This window comes from Paralichthys olivaceus, chromosome 16 (genome assembly GCF_024713975.1).
Source record: "Paralichthys olivaceus isolate ysfri-2021 chromosome 16, ASM2471397v2, whole genome shotgun sequence".
In the NCBI taxonomy this organism is placed as follows: domain Eukaryota; kingdom Metazoa; phylum Chordata; class Actinopteri; order Pleuronectiformes; family Paralichthyidae; genus Paralichthys; species Paralichthys olivaceus.
The window spans coordinates 6078754-6089600 of NC_091108.1; the positions used below are offsets into that span (position 1 = coordinate 6078754).

The following is a 10847-nucleotide window of genomic DNA, read 5'->3' on the forward strand; positions in this document are numbered from 1 at the left end:
ACCCAGGTCTTTTAAAGTCTGTATTCAAACAGGTGATGCCCATGTGATATGTGCTTGTAGCCCTGAACCTCATACTGTGAAAATAGGTCTCGCAAAATGAGGTTGTGACAAATCATGTATGGAAACATTTTAGTTTCCCTGTGGGGTTGTTGACCTCTGGTTACGCTGTGCAGGTTGATAGTCTTATTACCCATAGTGCCACATTATCCCACCGATCAATAGGTTGTGGGAAGATGTCAAGTTTAGCTGCAATGCACCAATTAATGTGGGGGAGAGCGGCCGGCTGTCGGCCAAATATCCAACCACTCATTGAAGTCCAGTTGAGAACTTTATTCAGGCTTTACTTCTTATTCTCGTTTAATCCGTATTAATGGCCATAATTTACTGTGCATGCGAGAGAAGAGTCCTGACTTCAGGACTGGAAATCAGAGCAGGACCAAGGTACAAACTTTGCACCGGGAGGTTTGATTGTGAGCTGATCAGATCAGTGATCCAGAGTGAGTAGAAGCCCACAGTCCCTCACTTTGACTCACTGAGTCCAGGAAACTGAGGCTCTTTGTCAGACGGTCTCGGCCAGACACACGATGAAAAGACACATTCAGATTCAGAGGCATCAACGTCTGAGTAAAGCACAGACTGAATCCTGAGTGAAGCTGAAACAAATCTTAAAACCTGCAAATCAGGGACGTCTGAAGCTCTGTGTGATACTGTGCAACAAAAACTAATCACACCACATCTCAAATACAATGTTTGTTTATTATATGTTTTCCTCAACAGAGGCTTTAAAAACCACTTGGTGACAACAAGCTGTACCAGTGAATAATCTCATCCTGTAAAAACACAGCGAGGGCTAACGACCCGGTGGTGCTCCCATCTGACCTCTGGCCTTTAACCCTCGACTCTCACACACCGGTGTACAGGGTGAAGCGGCTGCAGGGCTCTGGTGTTCAGGATGAATATTAGATTTACTGATACCTTGGTTTCCATTTCTTTAAACATCATTTACAGACATAAACCAACAACTTATGTCGGCACACAAATTAAAAAAATATTGTGCAAATGCTTCTTTTGAACTGAACTAGGAACATTGGTAACACAACCTGTCGCTCGCTCGTCATTGTTTAGAGAACAGCACCTGTGTTTGTCATAAAGCAACTTTTACACATTCCACCTCTCCTCACGGACACTGTAAGGCCAAAACCAGTTCTTAAGACAGTTGGAGGACCTACTCGGGGAATAAAAATCGCGGTGGCCAACATTTGGCACCACCGATAATGCATACAAAGCCCATATTACAGATTATACACTGCTTTTTATATAAAGGTCAAATCATAACATGCAAAACAAAAAATATACAAAAACAAACGTGAAAACATCAACAATGATATTGAATCATTTTGGCTCAGTCAACAACCAAGATGGGGTCACGTTCAAACAGGTGATGAGCGTCTTCAGTCATCACTGCTGTGCTTTATATTCTGACAGGTTATAATGTATCAGAGGAATAAAGACAAATCAAAGTATTAATTCTGAAATCATTTAGAAAACAATAATAATAATAATCACTACATTTCTGATGAAGTGCTTGAAAATGTTTCCATAAAAACATTTTCAGCCGTCAGATTTAAGCCGACTGTGTCCAACAGTTTTTATAACAAAATGTCCTGAATCACTTCAGGTGGCGATTGCAGTGTGTAACATAACTACTTCCATCACTTTTTATTTCATATATTACTTATAAAGATGGACAACATGACAGCTCCTTAAAAGTGAAGCTAAATCCCCTGAAACTGAATCATCAAAATAGCTGCTAAATATTTTCTACGTCATAGAAAGTTAGTGTGTTTGGTCCGAGGGTTCCAAACCTAAGATCTCTCTTGTTTTTAGAGTTTTAAACTACATAGTGGAGTCAAAAGTTGAATATCTGCCTCAAGTAGAAAATATTACAACTGAAGTGAAAAGACTACTTGAGTAAATGTACGTTCCACCACTGATACAGATGGGACATTATGTAGTAGAGGAGGGTCTTGGTGCTGCTGTGCAGGTTTTATACTTGGTGTGTTTGTCAGTTTCAATGCCTCGACTGTGTGTGCGTGTGTGTTTGTCCACTGACCTCATCTGCTCGTCCCCTGACACCAAGTGCAAGTACTTAAAATGTCCACTGACTGAAATACTATGTAGAAAAAAAAAATCGACAACAAATAAAACATGAAATGAAGTGGAAAATGCCGTACTGGAAGTCCTTTCAGTTAGATTTGTCTTTGTCTTCGTCGTTCTCAGGCGGGGGCGTTTCCTGAGGCGGGTGATGGGGCGTGTCTTCGCTCTGAGCGGCAGATTCTGATGTTTGCGGCTCCGGTTTAGTCGAGGGTCCTTCTGTCTGCGGCTCTGCAGTTTGCGTGCAGTTGATCGGTGCGAGCATTATGGCCGGCTGCAAGGGACAAAAAAAACAGAAGCAGTGTGAGATGAATGAAACGTTTCGGGAGGAAAACTTAAGTTCATGATAATTACAGATACAGAGGAAGGTTAGACACACATCCAGAGACTATAGTCATTCCTCTGTCCACAGATATCTTATTATTCTTCACATCTTTCGTTAACAGATTCATAATTCTATGTTGTTGTCAGAGATGGAACAGTCTCAGATGTACGTCATGGAAACAAAGGTTTATCCAAATCAACCCACAGCAGGTTTGAGGCCCGTTAAACTGATCAGAAACCACATGCTAATCAATATCAAATAACAAACCAGTCCACACCACCAGTGATCTTGCAGTTTGCTTAATAGTCACCAAGATTTGCACACACACACACACACACATACACACACAGAAAACAACAGTAAAATGAGTCCTTAGTGGGATGGGGAGGATTTAATGGTGAAGTGTGAAGGAGAAGCCCAGACAGAAGAATACCTGCGATGACATTCACAGACAGCTGAGCCCTCAGCAGCAGACTAATGCACACCCACAGTAAAATGAAGGAGCAGCGATGGGAGGGAAGGGACAGCACAACAGAAAGAGGCAGATGGAACGAATGGAATCATTTAAAGGAGTTACTCAACTTGAAATTCACTTTACTCTGCTTGTTATTTAACACTAGGTTTCTTTTTTTGGGGGGGTTTGTTTTCTGTTTTTTAAAGTCTTTTTGTTCTTCGGCAGTAGGCAGTCATATCAAACTGGTATTCACCACAAATCCACTTCCAGTCCAGAACTGGGGCAACTCCCTGCGCCACAGCGCTACACTGAGGCTGGTGAGCAGAGTGCAAGGCACCAGGTAGAGCAGGGCGGGCTGACCCATCTGCATCACGGCGAGCGCCACGAAGGTGATCAGCAGGCCAATGCCATAGGCTGGTGGGAGAGAGGGAGAGAGAGACAGTCAGACAACAACAGAGGGTCAATGTTTTCCCGAAACCAAAAGCTCCATTTGGAGAGGATGATTTCTCTGGGGAGGTGATGCGGGGATTAAAATATCACCTCAGCAATGACATTATTTTCAGTAAACTCATTGGGCCTAATGTAAATTCAAATACACCCTGAAGCGACGGATGTGAGTTAGAGCTTTGCAATTAATCAAAAATGTATCGAAACCAACATTTATAACCTCAACGACCTAATTTTGCTCATGTGGGTTAATTCAGTTCATACTTTCCTACTATCGGTTACGATAATCGGTTACGCTGACCTGCGCTCACATTACACTTTAACAGTAAACATCAACACTAATCAGAAGTTAATAGGACCTGACGTTTACTTTGCTCTGAAGTTTGAAAGAAAAAAATGACGGCATCAGTAAAGTGAGGTCTGCATTAGGAAGCTCTCTTCGCTGGTTCTGCAGTTTGTCTCGTCTACAACAGACCTGTAATATCACCGGGGTTAAAATGTTTTATTCCCTATCTCCCCCTTTACAGTTAATCCCATCTGAACGGAGTTCATCATACCAGCAAGGAAACATTTCACCAATTACAACAGGCACCTCCCCCCCCATCAGTGTACGTACCGATAGTACAGGACACAAAGTAGATCCTGGAGGACTGTGTTAAAATGTCAAACCTGTGACAGTACGCCACCAACAGACCTGACGGGAGAAAACAAAGACTCTTACATTATATGAGGAAGTCTCATCACATTGCACATAATCTGATATTAACATGTTTTTTATAATGTATTAGATAAACTAAGTGACATAATGGTTCAGATATGAATTTATGGGAATTAAAACTTGTAAAGTGTAATTATATAACTTTAAATACGCAGCCTTTGTGGTTGTTGACTACTTCTGTGCTCACATAGCGACTATATGAATGTGTTACACTCCAAGAATAGATCAAATGAGTCAAATGTGGTTGTATAATTTTCTGCTGGTGACAAAAACAACAATATGATCTTTGAGCTGTTTGAGTGTCTTGTGAAGTGATGATACTTTTAATTACCTGGTACTAAGACATCGCCAAAGCCCAGGAGAGAGAAGGGCCGGTCACAAAGAGCCAGGGGAGAGAAGTTTAACCTCGGCACTTTGAGCACCATGGGGAGCTGCAGAAAAAAAACAAAAGCATAAGTGTTACAATCAACCCCTTTTTCCTCTGAGCTGAGAGGAGCCATTTAGAGCAGGAGGAGCGGTGGTTAATGTGTTATGTTTCTGTTCGTACACTACACCGCATCCCACCGCAGGGGGAGTTGTGGAATTTGAAAACAAGCTCACCTTTTCATGAGTAGAGGAGTCGGAGGGACCAGCCGCTACCTCCACCATTATACTTTCCCCACTCTGTGGAGAGAAGGACGTGGTGACGTGAGCCCGATGCAGTGACAGAGACTGAAGACGTCTGAATAAGTTTTAAGTTGGAGAGAAAAATGTCTCGACGTACCTTTGTAAATAAGGGTGTAATAAATACGAAGAAAACATCATAGACGAAAAGGACAGACAGTAGTAAAGTGCAAGCCTGCAGAGGGTAGAAACCAAATACATGAAATTAGTTCACAACTAACCATGAAATCCTTCACAAACACATTTTAACTTTATATCTGTAATAGTTTATGTGCATTAGATTTCCAGCCCACCTTGAATGTGGGTAGTCTGACTGTTTTGAGCATGTAGAGACAGAAGGCGATCCCCAGGGCGTCCTGTAACACCCACGCCCACCTGGAAGACACAGAGCAGCAGTGATTCAACCAGCATCATCATCACGAGCATCCAGAACACATACAGAGATAAAGTCACCGTCATGTCACACTACAAACACCAGCAACAGAGAACACGCGTTCTTGAACTTGAAGTATTGAGTGAAGTCGAGAGAGACCGACACAGATGGCTGACATAGTTACACAATCATAGTAGTAGTTTTGTGGAGCATGTCACTAAATATGTGCATTTGCAGAGGAGGGAGTTTGACCCGTTTTCTCGTGCACTTACTGGTCTTCATTGCGAAACACCATCCAGGTGATGCTGACTCCGATGCAGAAGGCCGACAGCAGCAACATGCGGATCTGTGGCCGCTTGTGCAAGTACGGGAGGTTGTTCTCTGGGATCCTGTGATCAGAACACGTCCACAAATCAAGAAATGAAACCACAATAAAAGACATTAATCTTTAAATAAAACTGCGTCAATCACAAACCTAAAAACTATTGGCAGGTTTTAGGTTTGTGACTTTTTCAGGCTAACTGTTGAAATGCAATAAATATAAATATCGAGGCCGGATGTCCATCTCTGACCAGATTATTGTAGGTTTATAATTCTAAATGTCAAAAACACACTTAATTACTGAATATGAAATACGTTTTTAAAAACTTGTAACTAGATGGAGCTTCAGAGAAAATATGGCAGGTGCCGACAACAGACGTTTGGGAAGTTCGATTCCAGTAATGACCCTGATGTGAACAGTCTCACCTGCACTTGCAGAAAGGAAGTCTCCTGACAAAAGGCCACAGGCAGCTGTAGAGGCCGACTGAGGAGGCCACACAGAAGATGGCGATCACCCAGATGGCTACAGTGAGGAAACAGTGGAGGAAGTTTAGTGCTTGTTATGACATGATATCCACTCATACTAAGGAAATACACTTTTCTGGTGTGTTTGTTCTTTGACAAATTCTGTCCTTAAATATCTGAGTTTAAAATGAAAAAATATGAGTTTAAAAATTGAGCTAAATGAAGGAGGTTTATCTCACATTGTTGTCTAAGATTTGAAACTCCTGGTTCTAAGCTGCTGAGAAAAACATTACACAAGATGTAACAGGCTTGTTCTCGGTTATGATTTAAACTACGCAATGCTGATAGAGAATAAAGCAATGGTGGCTCAGTAAGAGACGGTTTCTCCAATCAGGGTTAATTATTTGGCGCACAATGAAAACAATATCATCAAGTATCATCCGTGCAGCTTCTGCCACAATGAGAAAAGAACAAACATACAAGTGTATACTGAGAATACAGAACTCAAACCACCATTAATATACCGGTCTCATAGAAGTGGATCCAGCCCCTCTCATCATGAACCAGTATGTTTGATGAGCACCTGACTCTGCCTTGTGATAATGTGAGTTGAGATCAATCATGTGTGTGTATGTGCTGTGTGAGCGTCGTACCCAGGCGGTCGTAGAAAAAGTAGAGGAGCACCAGCATGCTGCAGCACATGACCACGAACACGCAGATCATGATCGGGGTGACGTCTACCGTCTCTTCGTCCTGCTTCTCTGCGCCGTCGTCCCGCTTGTGCTTCATGTAACGTCTGCAGGAAAAATGAGAGACGAGATGTTTCAGACGTTGGGATCATGTTTAGAATTTCTCAGCATCTATAAAAGACAAACTCTTGAAACCCTAGAAAACTAAAAGTCTGTAGGGGGACTGCCCAGCCTCTTGTGTCCATCAACAGTCAATATTTACCATCATTTAGCCGACTGGCAGAAATTCACTTCGTTCCAGAGTTCAAAACACACTCTTGTATTCCAAAATATGTTTTGCCCATGGGTCCTGTGCGTCAGAGACCCCATATGACTGTGCCCTCAGTCACCTTGGCAACTGCACGGGGAAGGACGGACTCGGATTGGCTTAAGCCAATGAGTCACTTCTAACGCTGCCCTTTGGAGGGGTTATAAGGATACGACGCAGACAGTTTAATAGAAGAGATGCGCACAAACATAAACACACTTGTACTACTTTGCCAAGAAGACTATGACTAATCTTCCCCAGAGACGAATCCTCAGAAAAAATGAATCATTAAATTCAGCACAGAGGGAAAAAGCATAGTAAGCACAGGCAAGAGAGTTTGTGGTCATGTCTTAAAATAATCTAATTGGTTATGTAATAGAAAATATTCATCTAAAACTGTATTATACAACCTAAATAAATGGAAGAATGTTTATCATAAGCTTTTTTCACACCTAAATAGGATCCAGACCTTTTCCGGACTTTGCCTTTCACATATGAAGAACATCACAAGAGCGTTCCTGGACGTCATTAATTAAAAGATTAGATTAAGTTATTTCAGTCAGCTCCCAACATCGTGTCCACTCACTTCTTGCGGTCTCTGCTGCCGGCCCAGTAGCCTCCGATGGCGACTGTTCCTACAGCCATCAAGAAGATGATCACCATGTTGTAGTCCAGCACCGGCTCATTGGGCGCATACATGGCCACAAGTCTCCCTTTACCAAACATCTGTAGGAGAACATCAAGTCAACATTTCTCAGCTTTTGTATTTTTGTTTATCTGCTTCATGATAACAACAGAGTTATGAACCTCTCCATCTCTGTCCGACTGAGCTATCAGAGAGAAGCTGATAGATGAATATAATGTCAACTAGTCGACCTCTCACCTTGCTTATGTCGAGCATGTCAGAGTAGCTGAGCAATGCTACCGGAATGTCAATCTCCTCATACTGGGTCTTGTTTCCTGCTGGTGGTGTCTGCAGCGAATGATAAACAAAAACATTGTTTTTTTGTTTTCTGAGCAGCTGAGGTGAAGCAACAACATTTTAAGTTATATTCAGGTTACCAGTCGGTCCTTGCTGACGATGAGTATACCCTTGGCACCGTTTATCTGGGCCAGCCGGACCTTTTCATAGAAAGTGCAGTTGCCCCGCATCACCATGGGGATGCGATTAGGGAATCCTTCCTCTGGGACGTCAGAGGCCGAGCACAGGACAGATGTTGTCAGGTCGTGGATCTGTAGACGCGACTACAGGAAAAAGTAAAAAATCTGTTATGGAAAAATTTCTCGCTAATGATGAAGCATTGAATTATTTATTTCCCGTCCGACTGGATCCAAATATTATAAAAGTCGCTTCTTGATTCAGCGAAAAAGAGCTGAACCGTGTCTATTGTGCAGGTTCGCTGCTGATGACAAATACACAAACTATTTCTGCTTCGTGTTAAAGACTTGCACAAGACTGAGGGGTTTTACCGAATGAAAAAAATAATATCCAAAAATAAAACCATGATTTAGAGGCTGTGAGTCAGGCATTCATTTCCTCTGGAGTGGATTATTGTAACTCATTATATCACTATCAGTCATAAAGTCCTCTAACATCTGCACTAATAGCATCCTGTACAAGGCTTCTTCAAAGAAATTGTATTGATCACATGGATATCTGAGAGTACTGTTGTTTATCTCCACTGTTCTGTTTGTCTGTGAAGTGATCTCAAAGTTATTTGTATGTATGATTTTAAAGTGAACTTGAGGTTACACCTCTACACTTACTGCCTTATTAAGGTCCTGAGGTAGACGTGCCCACTGTGAGTTGAAGAATATGCAGTAATCCTTTCCTTTGCTGCTGCCCTCGTCGCTGATGTGGGCCATGCCGTACTCTCCCACCACCTGTCAACGTGACAGCAACGTTAGTGTCACACCACATGTCCATGAAATGAACCGTTAATACCAACAGACTTTCTCCAACCTGGATTACAACAAGCGTGTAGAAAAACTTCTCTTTGTAAAAACAGTAAACAAAGAGTCTAATTTGTCTAAAACGTTTTCATATTAGGAATGATGTAACAATATAAATAATGTTTATCTGGATATAACTCTAGGACACGTGGCGAAACATTTTGCAAACATTAAAACCAATTATGAGCTTATATATAATATACACTTGTTATAATGTTGAAAAGTATATTGTGATAATCATTATTACTGTTTTATTACCTATCCCTAAATGTACATATATCTATACATATTGTTGGAAAGTATATTATGATAATCACTATAACTCTTTTATTACCTAGACCTAAATGTACATGTATCGTGATACATATCGATTTATCTACGGATATGAAAAGGTCGATCTTGATAAACATCGGTCCACATCAGAGGACAATATGTGGAAACGCGATCCGTCTCATCATCGTGGGTCAAAGTTCAGTTTTTTGAATATTTGATGCGGACACATTATGATCGTCAGTCAAATATTTTAACATCTGGTCGTAAAAAGAAAGCAGCACAATCTCTCTGTTGTTAGCTAACACGTCTGAACCCAGTGTGGTGTGTCATGATCGACATGATGTAAACACGGTGGCGGTGAATCGGCGATGATCCGGATCTCTGGAGGGGGTGAGATGTGGGGGGAGAAGGTTTCCAGGGCCCTCGGTGATCTCCGCTAGCTAACACTCGTAGCATCCAGGCTACTACCGCCACTGCGGGGGACACGGGGGAGGCAAACGGCTGGAGAAAACGCCTCGGAGCGTCAGCCCGGTGACTCTACACGACGCACGCAGGCGGGTAAACGTGTCCCGGTGGCGTCTCTCACCTTGTGGACGAGAAGAGCGGCCCATAGCAGAGTTTCAGGGACCTTCATGATGCCGAGCGAGCCGCTGCTGCTGCTTCCCCCATCAGACACCGAGCACTGGCCGCGAGCGCTGACCCCCACCAGCTGGTGCTCTGGACACGCCCACCTCATAATGTGGGTGCTTTGATTGGCTGCTGCGCGGTGACGAGGGAGTGAGCGCATTTCTGATTGGGTGAAGTCAGAGTCAGTCAAAAAAAAAAAATGTGGAGAAAATAAAAGTCTTGATAATAGTAATAATAAGATTAATAATAATAATGAGCCAGAGTCAAATTAGACGTTTAGCTTTATTGTGAGAGTTTGTTTTTAATCAGCACAGGCGTGTTTAACATGGGAATCTCGATCTTCTGCCATTTTTAAAAGCTCAGCATGTCTGTTTCACTTCAAAATAAAACCTTAAGCATGTTCTTATGTTCTGCTCATGTATACTGTATTTAAGTACACATTTGAAGTTAATGTACCTTACAGTACATTTTGTGCATGTTTTTTATTGCATACTTATGTTACTTTATGTATCTGTGTTTTGCTATTCACTGGGGTGATTTAGGAGTTTTCCTGGGGTTTTTTTATGCAGGAAGTAGTTTGGTACATATATACAGTCTTTGGGAACATGATTAAACCTGGAGAGTGTATGTGCTGCATATGCACTGGTAGCTATAATTCATAGGATGGTGGGTTATGGTTACTCCCAGCATGTTGAATCCCTGCAGACGGGGAATAAGAAGAGAGGCTCCAGCTCTGCTTTCTATCCACAAACATCTATTTTCACTGTAATTACAGTTTACTGAACAGGCTCCAGTGTAACCTCTAATTGATCTGCAACCTTTGGCCTTTTCAACCACGAACTTTGTGAGCACTTGAGCTTATTGTATCTATGGTGATGTGTTACAGTTATTTTTTGACGTTACACTTGTTTTCTGACCAGCAACAGATATTGTGAAAGGGTAATTAATTACAGGAGAAAAATATATTTATGTAATAGATTTATTTATATTTATTCAGGGTCAAGTTGAATTGTGCTTGTACTAGTTCTTTTCATTTGTGTGATGTGTGTGTTTAATGTGTGGTACATAATCTCGTCAT

General features: G+C 41.9%; 1 protein-coding gene across 2 annotated transcripts; it reads right to left on the reverse strand.

Moving 5' to 3' along the window:
• Positions 1 to 737: 737 nt before the first annotated feature.
• On the reverse strand, positions 738 to 9879 carry sppl2 (signal peptide peptidase-like 2). Of its 2 annotated transcripts, none has more exons than XR_002203721.2 (15): positions 9729 to 9879; positions 8684 to 8800; positions 7979 to 8161; positions 7800 to 7889; positions 7503 to 7642; positions 6574 to 6716; positions 5882 to 5978; positions 5407 to 5523; positions 5055 to 5136; positions 4862 to 4936; positions 4699 to 4761; positions 4430 to 4529; positions 3997 to 4074; positions 3062 to 3347; positions 738 to 2428 (listed from the first exon to the last, which is right to left on the reverse strand). XR_002203721.2 is itself a non-coding variant. In XM_020108194.2 (15 exons), exons 1-15 carry the CDS (start codon positions 9876 to 9878, stop codon positions 2246 to 2248), a joined length of 1779 nt encoding a protein of 592 aa, XP_019963753.2. In that variant the 5' UTR covers position 9879; the 3' UTR covers positions 738 to 2245. The 2 variants fall into 2 exon arrangements, 1 of the variants encoding a protein (XP_019963753.2); XM_020108194.2 differs by having other exon boundaries at positions 3187 to 3347.
• Between the last annotated feature and the right edge of the window lie 968 nt (positions 9880 to 10847).